At 37.5% G+C, this 15,105-nt stretch overlaps 1 protein-coding gene across 4 annotated transcripts in view; it reads right to left on the reverse strand.

Annotated features, from left to right (window-relative positions):
• The window catches only part of Lama2 (laminin subunit alpha 2), a 621,901-nt gene that overhangs the window by 75,973 nt on the left and 530,823 nt on the right, over positions 1-15,105 (reverse strand). For all 4 annotated transcript variants that reach the window (XM_085842707.1, XM_085842706.1, XM_085842705.1 and 1 more), the window contains one exon: positions 12,129-12,231. In XM_085842707.1, coding sequence (XP_085698833.1) covers positions 12,129-12,231 — 103 coding nt within the window. The remainder of the gene's footprint in view (positions 1-12,128; positions 12,232-15,105) is intronic.

Consider the following 15,105-nt stretch of genomic DNA (forward strand, 5'->3'; position numbering starts at 1 on the left):
TTAAGGACTATATGGTGGTTTGAGTAAGAATTGCTCCCTGTGACTCCCCCTCTACAGTAGTGTGAGGTATTTGAACATTTGGTCCCAGTAGCTGGTAATGTTTAGTGAAGTTACGAAAGCATTTGAGAAGCAGCCAGACCTTGCTGAAAGACGCTCGTCACTGGAAGACTTTGAGGGCTTTTAACTTTGCCAAATTTCAAGTTCACTCTCTACTTCCTGGGTGTGGATGAGAAGGAGATCTCTTGGTTTCCTGCTCCATCTGCTTGGCTACATCCATGCCTTTCCAGTATTATGGACACCCCTCCCAATTGTAAGCCAAATAAACTTTCTCTTCCATTAGTGGCTTTAGGTCAGAGAGTCATAGTAAATCCTAGCAACAAAAGCCACTAATACAAAATCTGAATAGTGAAGGAGTTCGTCATGAGTCCTCTTTTCTTTCATCATGTGCAAATGAGCAGTTGAACTTGAAAGAGCAAATTACATAAAATTAGCTTCACTGAATAGCATTTGCTACTTCTGACTGAATAAAGTGGGCGATTTCTGAGAAAAAAAAGGGTGTGTGTGTGTGTGTATGTGTGTATGTGTATGTATATGTGTGTATATGATGTACCTGTGCAGTGCAAGTGTATCATACACACCTGTGTGTGCATGTACATATCTCTGTAGAAGCTAGATGTCAATATTGTGTCTCTTTTTTTCTCTCAATATCTTAATTCTTGAGACAGAATCTCTCAGTGAACACAGAGCTTGCCATTTTGGTTTGATTAGCTGTCCAGTACACTTGGCAAATCCTCTTATCTCAACCTCCCCACCAGATGCTAGGGATCCCAACTCAGATTTTTATGCTTATTCTTCATCCACTGAGCCACTACTTCAGCCCCTTGAATATGTTTTTGATAGATTATTATACCATAACATTAATTTCCTTTGGAATATGAACACTGATATTTTTTAAAAGATAGCCTAATGGAATACAAAATGGAGAAATAAAAAGGCAAACTCTCCAGGTAAGGAGGTACATTGAAAAAGGACAGACAAGAGAGGGTTCTTTTGTCTTTTGGGACGCATTGGACAGCATTTAGTAGTAGTGATGGGTATCTGGCTGCCAGTGAGTGTGTGATTCATACCACATGCAATGTCTGACAGCTCTAGCAACCCCCTTCCCTCTTTCCTCACAGTATGATTTCAGGAGCAGCATCAACAAATGAGGGCCTCAGGCGGTAATGGTCTTCCCACCTCCACTCAAATACCCAACCTTTCTGCACACTTCTCCATCTAAGTAACTCCAGCTCATTTCTCCTTTGTTGTTACAGTTTCAGAAAGGAGAGGAGAGTCTCATGAGTGCACTCTATGCGCAAGAAGGATAGGCTAATATGCCCTGTCTTAGGCACTGAAGATAATGGAAAAAATCCAGAAAGGTTGATTACAATAAATTAAAACAAAAAGAACCAGTTATAAAATTAAAATAAAATAGTCAACACTATCATAAAAAATATAAAGTAGAAGAACCAAATATATATTTATATATATATGTATATCTATATATGTGTGTGTATACATATATAGGTGTTTACATATACATGTGTGTTATGAAGCCTCTACAGTAGTAAGTTTTCACATGACTTCTGCAAAAGGTCTTTAGTTATTTCTCCATGTATTTCCTCCTCTATCCCACCCTCCCCATTCCACATAACTCTTCCTGTCTTATTAGTCTTGTTTACCCACTTAAACCACTAAATTACATCTTTCTTCCATTTAAAAGCACCCTCATGACTTCTTACTAATTTCCTGACTTCTATGATATTTGAAATAAAACACACATATCTAATCAACAGTTCTAACCTCAAGTGAACACCATGAGCTATAATGACAGCTTGCCTGCCAAGACAGCGCACAGTGCAATAGTGGCACAAAGGTCATGGTAGTAACCAAGTACTATCTGCTTGGATTTAATACCCACTTTACTCTACAATATGAAATCCATACCTGGTTGCCATTATTGTAGCCAAGAAGCTTTGGCTAGATACATCATAGGCTCTAGGAGAGAAGTTACTATTATTATTCTACTAAATTGAAATAGTATTAAACAGGGTACTCATGACATAATTGCTATATCCATAGATTAGTGTATCTTTCAACCCTCATTAGAAGTTCCTCTAGTTTCTTTTCGCAATGGATAGTAATTAAGGCAGAGACACATAATTGGTCAAGGTACAGAGACTAAGAATCTGCAGAAAGCAGGGGCATCTATATCATATCCCTCTTCCCAAAGCTCAAGGTTCACTGAGGAAGGAGTACAAAAGATGACGAGCTAAAGGTGGTGAGGGTATGACCAACAGGAAACAGAGTTTCCTACACACAAGAAGAAAGTTGAGCTCACAGTGGTTGTGGCAGCATGCACCAGAACTGCATAAGCTTCAGCTAGATAAAGTTCCAGCATGGAAAGGAGATATGCACAAAGTCTCACCCATAGTTGAGGAGTGGCTGATAACTTTAGAAGATGGAAAGACAATTTTTGTTAAGGAACCTGGCAGGGCATTCATGCTCCACTGGATGCCCACATACCCAAGAGAAAATGTCCAGGGCAAACTAAATTTGATAGGTTTTAAAAATAAGAGGACATGAAATTGAGTGGGTAAAGAAGTAGGGTATGGATTAGAGTGGAGTTTAGGGAGAGGGTAGATATGATAAAAACATGTATGAAATTCTCAAGAAAATAATAAAAATGAGGAGGAAAGTCTGGTAATATCAAGTGCTCACAGGAGTGTTGGAAGTCAAAAATGACAACTCTGCTTTTCTAAGAGCACTTAAATGTATTAGAATTTTAAATGGACATGAATTTGGTTTGGCAATTTTTTTCAGTACTTGGGATTAAATTCAGGATGCACACATTCTAAACAAATGCTTTGCCACTGACCTTTGTCCCCAGGCCCAGGGCTACTATAAAACATACCCCATTATTACACATGTGGCACAAGCCTGAAACCTCAGCACTTATGAGGTAGAGGGAGAACAATTATAGGTAAGCTGGTGTAAGATCTACAACAAAAATTTTAAGAGTTTGCTAATATATATCATCCAGGATACACATTAGATCTTCAACATAGAAAAAAAGAGAAACTGTTAGGTAATTAACTTAAGCATATTTTTACATCAATATAGCATGTTCATACAATGGTATGAACGATGCAGCCTTTAAAAGGAATTATAAGAAACTATGTGGGTATATAATGATCCTTAAAGCATTTTCATGAATAAGTAAGAAGCAATGTAGTGGTTTGGATGAGAATGGTCCCGATAGCATCATACATTTGAGTGCTTATTCCTCATTTGGTGGAACTGTTTGAGAAAGATGTGCATCACTGGGGGGTGAGCTTTGAGGTCTTAAAAGCCATCCCTAGTGTCTCCCACTCTCTGCTTAGTAGCTGTGTCTCATGTTGTGAGCTCTCTGCTACTGCTCCGGCATTGCGGCTGTTGGCTAATGTGCTCCCCATTTAGATCAGGGACTCTAACCCTCTGAGACTCTAAGTGCCAAACTATTTCTTCTATACATTGCCTTCGTGTCTTATCACATCAACAGAAAACTAACAAAGTTATATACCATGCATATGATGATATACATTCAATAATTTGACAGGGCAGAGGTTGGGAACTAGGTAGGAAAGAATGTACTAGAAAATGTTGCTACACTTATGACAGAAACTAGAAGTTAATGGGGAAGTAATTGGCAACTTCAAAAACCAGGAAACTAAAAGTTCTTATTTTATATCTGGTTATACAAGTTAATTTTTTCTCTGTGCATACAACTGCTGTTCCTTAAGTTTTAAAAAAAGTATATTTAAATCCTAGAATGAGTTGCATCTTGGTATTACTTGCCAACACTAGGATTGTTATTTTTACTGGTACAGGTACCCAGAGGGAGCAGGCCAGGGGAGAATATGCTCCTCAGAAAAGAGCCATATTTCTTTAACCTAACTGTGCCTGCCCATCTCATTGCTAAGCATAGGGCTGTTGTAGGACCTGCATCAACAGCAAGCAGCTGAAGAATCATCATCTTGTTGTCTAATGATCTACTCATAAAGACATTTATAGGCAGTCCAATTAAACCTCTGTCATAATCCACACGCAGCCATGCCTATAGTATATATTATACTAATACAATGACATTATCTTGTTTAAAGTCCTTGACTTTGGCTGACGCACGCCAAAGATCCAACTGTACAGAAAACAAAACATAAATTAGGCCAGCAAAGCATATCTCTAAAATATCACTCTGCCCATTTATATCACTAATATATTACTATTTTTGACTCTAGCCTTTCAAATATAGTTTCCAAATATAGTCACTGAATCTTTTGCCAATCACAGCTCATCTTTCCTTTAACTTCTGCCTTCACTGCTGATTCTAAAATAAAGTGATCGAGTGGGTTACCAAAGCCTTCTTTGGGGAATGGAGCTGGTCTAACGGCAGGGACAGCATCTCTGTAGATTCCCAGGATTAAGGCATTACAGTGTCACTGAGAACCTGGAGGTCATCCTTGGTAAAAGAAATAAAACAATATATTTCATCTCTTACCTTCTTTACTGAGTTTAAGTTTTTCAATAATCAATAAAATATTCAAATTCTATAGCAAGCAAGAGATTCAGGCTTTTTTAAAAAAGCCATTAATTATGAGGATATCACTGGGCTTATACGATTTTCTGCATTCTCAGTGGAAAAATATTGAGGATAAAAAATATTTAAAAATAAATGAGGAATATTTTGGCTGATACCCTTCAAATTGTATTTCAATATTATTATTGTTTATTAACCCTTTGTTTTCTGTACTAGAAAATAAAAAATGTATATAAAATTCAAAATTAACGCACATATTCTGAGGATTCAGATTTTTGTGTTTTAGCTCTTTGACTCTGGCTTCTCCTTAATTATCCATCCTGACAATGTTTACTCAGAAGTTTCTGGAACATCGTGAAGCAAGGGTAACATCCTATGGCATTGTAAACAGGGCAGGTAAGCAACTGTGGACATGGTGAAGCACAGATTCTGAGGTGGAAGCAGACGCAAGAACTGCAGAAAGAAGAAAGGTGAGTTCTACAGCTCCGTGAGGCCTAATGGAACCACAGCCACGATGTGACAAAGAATGCATGCGGTCCAGCCTGAATTATAACACAGCTGAGGAAACAGTTATCTATGGTAATCACCGTATCTAAGTCTTCTACCTTTCGGAGAACTCTTGTTCTCCACAACCTGAGTGTAAATCTGTGCCTTTTCCTTTCTGCAGAAAAGCAACATCCAGTAACAGTAGCCACATCATTCTCTCTGTCTTCTTTCTGAGAGTTGCATCTACCAAACCTCAAGGTCCCTCTCCTCTCTCTGGCTCTGGCTCTCTAGGGCTCGTCTCTCTCTCTCTCTCTCTCTCTCTCTCTCTCTCTCTCTCTCTCTCTCTCTCTCTCTCTCTCTCTCTCTCTCTCTCCCCTCTGTCTGTCTAGCTCTCTCTCTCTCCCTCTCTGCCTCTCCCTACCTCCCTTCCTCCCTCCCTTTCCCCTTCCCTCTCCCCCTCTCTTCCCTCCCCTCCTTCTTTCTCCACTTTTTCATAGAAGATCATGTTTCAGGCATGAGCAGGATAAAGACGGAGCTCATAAAGTGAGGAATGCTGAAGCACTCCAGAGCGGAGAGTGAGAATGTGCCTGCCAGCAAATCTGCCCTTGTTGCAGTGATTCATAACCACACCAGAAAGTCCTAGCCAAAGCAGCTCCCTGGACAGGGTTGGAAACCACATCTAGAGTTATCAGTGCTTTCTCAGGTTTTGCATGTTCCTGGGACAGTGCCATGAGTCCTCTACACCCACGCTAGGGCTAAAGATAGTTTCAGGTTCCCAGAATTTCATTTTGCTATTCTCTGAGGTAAGGTGCATAGAGAGTATGGGGAAGTATCTGACATAGGAATTATTTAGGAGAGAGCTCAACTTGTTTGGGCCAAGAGTTAGGGAACCACTTCCATGTAAAAACAGATTTGTGTTCATTGCTTAATTATCTAGACACAGTGACTAAAACAAGAGAAGTGATAGGATCGTCAGATCAGGTTGCTTTCTTCTTATTTATTTCAAATCTTCAGTGTTGTTTTGCAAAACAGTGAATTAGGCTTCAAAACTGAATAACATCAAAAGACTTTGAGTAAGTGTAGAAACCTGATGGCTTCGCTTTCTCCTGAAGTCATTTTCTTCAAAGCCTTTGTGGCTGTTCCTGCTGGTATGTATTTTTCTTTTTATAACCAAATGTAACTATATAATTATTTATTTTGATTTCCAATGTATAGATAATTTTTGCTTGTTTTCATTGTTTTGTAAGGTCTTCCTTGCTTAAATATGTACACATATTCCTTCTTTTAGAACATCCAATTCTTTGTTAAATCAATAAAACATTTTACATTATTCTGGATCATTGACTTTATTTGTTTATTATTTGTATTGTTTATTTTGCTGTGTTGAAAGTCTCATGCACACTAAGCAACACCTTGTCACACAGGCAGGAAGGCTATTATATATATTATATAACATGGCTATTAATAATGTAAACTTCAAAATTGAAATGTCAACTGGAGAACCTATCACAAACCCTTAATAGTCTGTTCTTCCTTTAAAGATTTGACACTACCTACAAAGATTTAGCTTATTTTAATTCTATTAATGAATTCTTTTCTCCAACATTTCAAAATCTTCTTTCTTTACCTATATAGAAAATAATTTTTAAAAGAGAAGGGTATATTAGCCACATTGGTCTTAGCAGAAGAAATTCTATTTTTCCGGAGTTGATACCAACCAGGTTCATTTATATACATAAAATGCACTAAATTATATATTAACTTATGATTTATGCATTAAATATAAAACATATATATATATCAAATGAATATATGAGTGTCTACAGTTTTATAGTTTTATAATTCCTCAGATATATGGGACCTTTAAGATGTATATTTGTGCTGTCAATCAATTGTCATGATAAATCAGAGACAAAGCTGAAATCATATTGTCTGCATGGTAGAATATCCCTGGACCATAATTCTTCCCGATCCAAGCATAGAACATCAAATGAATCATATTACAACCTTAGTTTAATTTGTGGGTTACTCATTTTTTCCCCAAGATGAAAATATGTCTTTTAAATATAAGGCTTTCATTGCAGTTTCTTATGCTATTTTGATCTCCTATAGATTTGGAAGTGCATACACATACATACATACACACACACACACATCAATACTTGTGCATTTTATATCATTTACAAAGAACTCATTGATGAAGCAGAAAGTATTCAAATTAGGTCTTCTAGGAATGGGTACAGTGAGTGAATGACAGGGCCCTAATAGATGCTACAACTGCTGTGGTCTTTCTCCCACTAGGCAATCATAGCAGACCCCTTCTGACAGGGGTGCGGGGCACATGTCTTGAGCCAGGGTCTCTAAATGTTTAAGATGTGTAGAAAGGTAGTTCTTTCCACACCTCAATTAAAAAAACTGAATGACAATACTTGACTTCTACATCCTATTCCTTCCTGAGAGCCTGTAGACTTCTTTTGTCTTAACCAACAAGGTACTTGAACTCGAAACCAGCTAAATAGGATAGGTCTCTCTGCTTTCATTCAAGCACCACCATCCTTTGAGTTATAAGGAAGTTGAAGATATTTGTATTTATCTCCACCATGTCTAAACTGACTGGGAAATACCCTTCCACCTCCTAAAGCCCTAGATTCTGGTTCTGAACGCAGAACAAAACCTAGGTAACTTGCAGGTGGGGTACCTGTTTGTATTGTGTAGAACACTGTCTCTGGCTAAGATAGCACTAGTGAATTTCCTGAAGGTTTTCTGACAAAAAGAGGCAGATGCTGAACAGGCAAGTCTCCCTCTCAGTGAACATTGTTCCTAGTGCTAATGCCTTGATGTTGCTCCTATTTTGCTATTTCTTCTATGTCATATTTAACAGTGCCTTAGTATTCCTATTTATTAACATGGGTATAACATATATAATAAAATAAAGTCTTTTCCTAATATAAGAATGGAACCTTAACCATAAGCATTGCAAATGCACCATCTTTATTGCCTCAACATTTTTCTGACACAGTTGTATGGACCCTGAGTACATGGTGCACCATAGTACAGAACAGAGGTATTGACTGGTGCAATAAATATAAAATTATGGAAACATTGCTTTTTCCAATTATGTATTTGCATGGTACTGTACATCTAGTAATCCTCAAGTTGATGATTAGTATATCAATTATTCTTAAGCTTATAACAATCTTTCTATTTCGTGTCAGCAATCCGCAGTTTATAGAAAGGTGACTTATTTTCCTAAGTAATTAACTAATTTCACTTTCCTTAGGCAAAGCTAACAATTAAACAGTTAAACCAGGAAGTGAATAAAATTGAAAGTGACTCCAATAAGATGAAGCACGTAGAATTCATCCAGTTTCCACACTGTGAACTACTTTGCTCTTGGCCCTGTGCATCCATATTCTGTGAGATCCCCAACAGACAACTTTGTTGACAGAACTTGTCGTTCCTCTGTGAGGTGGTATTCACCTGGTGGCCGTAACTCATCTTCTGACCCTTTCAGTCCTCAGCATTGTCCCTCATCTCAAATCCATCTCCAAAATGATTTTTATCTCCTCTGACTTTCAACTGTGCATTGGAGAGACTACCTTCAAAGCTCAAACATGTGCAAGGGCAAATTTACTTTTAACAGATGTATATTCAAAAATGAAAATGGAAAACAAATCGCTTCTGGCAAGTTCAGACTCCCTCAAGGCAAGGACAGCATAAAAATGGCAGAGAGCAGCAGTAAGTCATTTGTGACTAGAGTACAGGAACAAACTGAGCTGTGCTGACTTGAATGAGCAACAAATTAGAAATATGGAGGGCATGCTTGCCCACCATTTTTATTCTCTCTAACTCCAGGCGCCACAGAGAGAGAAATGACTAAATCTCTATTTTAATAGCTGCTGTCAGGAGTTTTGCTCTGCAGGGCCTATTTCAGCAGTTCCTCATGGTAATATATGGCATTTCCCTGATTAACAGCCGTTTTATAACCTGTGTAATTGGCCACAAATCAGGAGAATGTCATAACGTAGCAAGAAAACATTCCCATCTCCATCATGGCCTTGGCTTGGTTTTCTGGGGGAATTATTACTTGAGTAGTTTGTAGGTTTTCATTACTTTAAATAATGTACTACCTGAAGTACAAAAAAAGACATTTAAACTAATGAACACTTCTGTCTCCTAACCCTTTCTACCACCCAGTCTTCACAGATTTTCAAAAGAAACAAAGTGGAATTACATCTATTAATATAGAACATTAGGATTTTGGGGGAAACAAAGTCAAGAACAGGGTTGGGCTTTTTTTTGGTCAGGTATTCAAGGCAAAATGCCACTCCAAGAATGAGATCTGAATGAACACCCCCAAACTCAATACTCAAAACACAAGCATTTTCATAGATTGTTATTTTTTTTTGAGACAGGGTCTCACATTAAGTGAGCCCAGACTGGCCTCAAGCTTACTATGTAATGAAAGATGATGTTGAACTTCTGATCCTCCTGCCCCTACCTCTCCAGTGCTGAGATGGCAAGTACACACAGCCACACTCAAGTGTATGAAGTTCTAGGAACTGAACCAGAGATTCATGCACACTAGGCAAGCACTCCACCCACTTAGCTACATCCCTAGTCACCTCCACTTTTAACCTCAGAATTAATGCAGAGAAGATTCATGAAGAATAATATGACAAATGTTTGAATAATAACAGTCTGACTCTGTATGGGCACAGTACCCTTAACTCTACTAAGTTAAGGCCCCTGAGTAAACTGCAGGCTCCAGCATGGTCTTTCTACATAGGAAAGAGCTACCAAGGATTTGGAGCAACTCTACTTGTTCAATTAAAAAAAAAATTAGAAAACAGACCATGGCTCTTTACTGTCCCAAAGCTCCAAATAACCAAGATACAATTCACAGAACACATGAAGCTCAAGAAGAAGGAAGACCAAAGTGTGAGTGCTTAAGTCCCTGTTAGAGGAGAACAAAATACTCACAGGAACAAATATGGAGATAAACTGTACAGCAGAGACTGAAGAGAAGGTCATACAGAGACTGTCCCATCTGGGGATCCATCCTATATACAGTTCCCAAACCCAGACACTATTGTGGATGCCAACAAGTACTTGCTGACAGGAGCCTGATACAGCTGTCTCCTGAGAGGCCCTGCCAGAGCCTTACATATGCAGAGATGGATGCTCACAGCCAACCATTGGACTGAATGTGGGGACCCCAATGAGGAGTTAGAGAAAGGATCGAAGGAGTTGAAGGGGATTGCAACCCCACAGGAAGAACAACAGTATCAATCAACTAGTCCTCCAAGAGCTCCCAGGGATTAAGCCATCAACAAAGGAGTACACAGGGCTCCAGTTGTCTATGTTGCAGAAGATGGCCTTGTCCCATCTCAATGGGAGGAGAGGTCCTTGGTCCTATAAAGGCTTGATAGATGCCCCAGTGTAGGGGAACTGAGGGCAGGGAGGTGGAAGTAGATGGGTGGGTGGAGGAACACCCTCAAAGAAGCAGGGGGAGGGAAGATAGGATAGGGGGTCTTGGGGAGGGGGGAAACCAGGAAAGGGGATAAAATTTGAAATGTAAATAAAGAAAATATCTATTCAAAAAATATAGAAAACAGACCATGGCTCTTTATTGTCCTTCTGGCCACAGTGGACATATAAGATCCACAGAATTATGTAACTAGGAACTTGTGTAAGGCACAGTCCAAACCATTTGGGCATCATAGCAATAGTTATATTAGAGGTGGCTCTTGTAATTCCATATCAGTTGCTAAGGGACTCCAAGCTGTTTAACTTTAAAGCATGCCAAATCTAAACTGTTTCAAACTTTGTGTTTTGTAAGTCAAGTAAAACAATTTAAAAATCTGTTGTCACTCACATGTAATTTATTATTTATTTGAAATCAGTAATTATTTTATAATTTGAACTAGGCAGTATGTTATACATTATGAATTCAATGGCAAAAAGACCGTATGTCTTTCCTGAAGAGTATAAAGCCCATAACAGATGTAATTTGACAGGACTATGGAAAAGATTGCACAGACAGGTGGAGTGTGAATCAAATATTCTGTTGTTTGTTAGAGAAGATATCTCAGCAAAGATTGCCTCACAGTCATTTAACTATTGAGTGAGTGAGTGAGTGAGTGAGTGAGCGAGTGAAGCTCTAGGATGGAGCCTAGGATCCTGTGTGCAGTAGGTGAGTCCTCTACCAGAGATTCTTGTCCCAGCACAAGGGCTGGTCTGATCTTGAACTTGCTCTTCTCTTGCCCATTCTACCTCCAGCATCCACAATGCTGTTAACCTATAATGGGATGCTCTGTGAGAAGATGTGTAGATGAAGAAAGTTTAGGAGAATGAGCAAATTTAAGGAGACAAGAATCCAACTATGAACATATGGCACCTTGGAATGACAGCATGTGTGTGGGTCCATGTGTAGCAACAATTGGGAGGAAGATCCAAGCCAGACAACACTAAGGCATGAGACAAGAGAAACTGGACAAAGTAATAAGAAACAGGTGACACTTGAATTAAATGGCAATAGTTTATATTGACAGCCACCATGTTTACAAACATCAATAATATATCAGAGTAGAAATTACTTTATGCACTTTTATGTTTTAAATTAAGAAGATAATACAAGACTATTATGTAAATATTTATAGACTTTAGAACCTATTTGTAAAACTGAAGATTTCAGGAACACTTTTCTGCCACATCTTCCTACCTCATTTTTTTTTAAATCTGAAATTTATTTCTAAAACCATATCAAATGGAGTTTGACAGCGTAACGATTTATTACACTAAAAATTTCTGTTTTAAATAGATGGAACAATGCTGTAGAAAAAAATTAAACTTATAAAATGTTGTCTGGTGAAACTTGAAGATTAAATGTTATGAGGCTTGTGAGAAAAGTCACTTGTATTATATATATGTCATGGCTCACAATTTCATTTCTTTTAATGGTGTGGCAATTATCCCAACATAATGCTATTAACCTTATCATTATAGAAACATCAGCCATACTAACCTTTCACATCATTTGCTAGCTTCTTGGCTTCATTGAGGATCCTGAAGCTTTTCTGAAGGGAGCCTTTGGCATCTTCTTTTAATAAGCCCTGAGGACTTGTTGCCTGTAGACAGAAGAAAGGTGACACATACTAAACTTATGGGTAGTGAACCATAGAAGGCAATGCATAAACAGAGTTTACTTTAAGAACTATGGATTTAGCATTGCAGGTTTTCAATATATATTTGATGACTGGAAACTGTTTCTTATGGCTTGAGATGGTTTGGAGCAGAATCCTTTGGACATTCCTGTTTAAGGCAAGTAGAAAAAGTGGGGCTGGGGAGTTCCTTGGCATACTAGAGATGAAAAGAAGAAACTACAAATTTCTAAAACAACTGATTAATAAAATATAAAATGAAATAAAAAAAAAAGAAAAGAAGAAACTAGGATAATGTGTTACTATAAAATTAATGACACAAAGTAGAATTTTGACCCCATGAATGAAAGCTTCAAGAGTTATTGGATATCATCTGTCAGTATTAAGGGCTACAGAAGTAAAACAAATTAATACCTAAACCCACTGACTGACTTTCCCCCTCAACATCTTTTGTTGTTACAGGGTGACCAGAAAGCCCTTCCTACATTCTCAGTGTGGAAATGGAGATAAACACCAATCTCTTCCCAAACGTATCCCCAGGTTCCACTGCAATGCATGGACTTCTAAATGAAATTCTTAGAACCACAAGGATCTCTCACAAAGACATTTTATGTCAGGCTTAGACATGAACAGAGGGACGGAAAGATAATAGAACTGAAAAAGCATCACAGAGAAAAATAAGAACTTTTATCTTTATCCCTAAGAGGTGTGTGTGTGTGTGTGTGTGTGTGTGTGTGTGTCTGAGAGAGAGAGAGAGAGAGAGAGAGAGAGAGAGAGAGAGCTCATATTGGAGGCTGAAGTACAACTTCCTGTGTTATAGGTGTCATTCCTAAGTGCTGCTACCATTTTCCTTTGACATACAGTCTCCCACTGACCAAGAACTCCCTGGTAGGGTTGAGAATCTGTCTGTCTCTGATTCCTCAGCCTTGGAAATACAAGCAACTATGCTTCATTATGTTTTTTAATTTGCACCCTAGGGATCGACCTTAGGTCCTTCCATTTGGACCAAGGTAAGCCTAACATTGTGACATAACACAACCTTGATACCATGACAACAAAAGCAAAGAAACTAAAGTTTCTTTGTATTCTTTTCCTTCTCCCTCGACCCATTTCTTCTTTCCATTTCATCTGATTTCCAATATCATGTTTGCATTTTATACAGTCTTCTAGAAATTTAATAATTCCGCATAGCCTTCTTTTATCCAGCTTCTAACATTTGAACACATTCGGATATTAGTCTGAGTTGTGTATCAATACTTGGTTGCAACCGGTACACAGTTTCACTACACAGATATGCCTAAAACCCTTTATTCATTTATTCATTCATCACCCAATGGCTGCATGTTTTGTTTTCATCCCTGGGAATCCTAAATAGAGCGTCCTTGACCATTCCTGTGCAATGTTTCTATTAATATGTTTTTATTTCCCCAGAAATAAATTCCCTGTAATAGAAAGACTGGATCACATATAGGTATAAGTTTGAGATTTTAAGAAATCACCAGCAGGTGGATAAAGTATTTAAACTGTTTTAAACTCTCAACAATAGAGTGTTTTATTTCTGCACATTCTTTCCAACATGACCTCACTATTTTGAAAAGGTTAATGTTCTAACGTTAGCATTTTGCTTTCAGTTTTAGTTTTCCTACTGACTCACCACGCTAAGCATCTTTTAGTGTATTTACCTACCATCTTCCTTGGTGGAGATGACAACAAGTGGAGAACCTGTTTAAAGCTTTTGTTGTTTGCTTTGGAGGCAAGGTCCCATGTAGCCTAGGATGTCCTAGAAGTCACTATACAGCTGAGGTTAACTCCATATCTTCCTTTTTTGTTTTCTTCAAGTCCTGGGATCACAAGATATGCTTGAAGTTTAAGTCCTTTGTTTCATTTTTTATTAAGTTATTTGTTCTTATTAAGTTTTGAAGGATATTAACATGTTCTTGGTATGAGTCATTGATCAGATACATAATTTTGTAATTGATTTTACTATATTGGGATTTACATTTTATTTTATTAAAATTAATTTGTTAAAGGCATCATCTCCAGATTTTGATGAAATCTGTTTATAATTTTCTGTCATGTAAAGTATCAGGCTTACAGTGTTGTACACTAAAAATCTTTACCTAAGATCAAATATATTTCTTTCATATTTTAAGTGTTCCATATTTTTGCACTTTATCCATAGGTCTGTAATATTTTATGAGTACTTTTGGAATATGGACTAAGATATTTTTGTACAAAATATCCAATTCCTATTTATGTATTTATTCACTTGATATGAATTGGTTTTATAAGCATCAGGGTCTTTGGACCATATAGTCTTAATATCCCTCTGGACTTTTCTGATTTAAGGAGCTACTTGTTAATATTGACCAATGCTACATTGTCTACACATTTTAAACTTATAGAAAGCATTGAAGTCCAATAGAGCAACTGTGTTATTGTGTTTATTCCCAATGAATTCAACATTGGTGTCATTTTATAAGGAATAAGTGCTAGCCATCTTTTACCAGGATTTCTTTCAGTGTATATTCCAATGTGTTTAACATTGTCTGCATAAGAATATTGGAGTTTTTGACCCATAGACATAGTCTGTATTTGGATTACTTGACTTTATTTATTTCAGGAGTGTTCAGTTTCTGAGTATTATGAGCTCTTACAAAATTTGTTTCTATCTTGATTAATGATGCTATTGCCCATTTGAAACCTCAACTTCTAATTCTTTTCTAATAGAATCTACAAATGATTAATTTTGTGTATTTCTGTCATGCTCCTTAACTATGATCAATCTGTTTATCAGTTTTAGTAACATTATTTTAATACATGACAATGGCAACCCCTCTT

Source organism: Mus caroli, unplaced genomic scaffold (assembly GCF_978045245.1).
Source record: "Mus caroli unplaced genomic scaffold, Mus_caroli_1 scaffold_9, whole genome shotgun sequence".
Taxonomy (NCBI): Eukaryota; Metazoa; Chordata; class Mammalia; order Rodentia; family Muridae; genus Mus; species Mus caroli.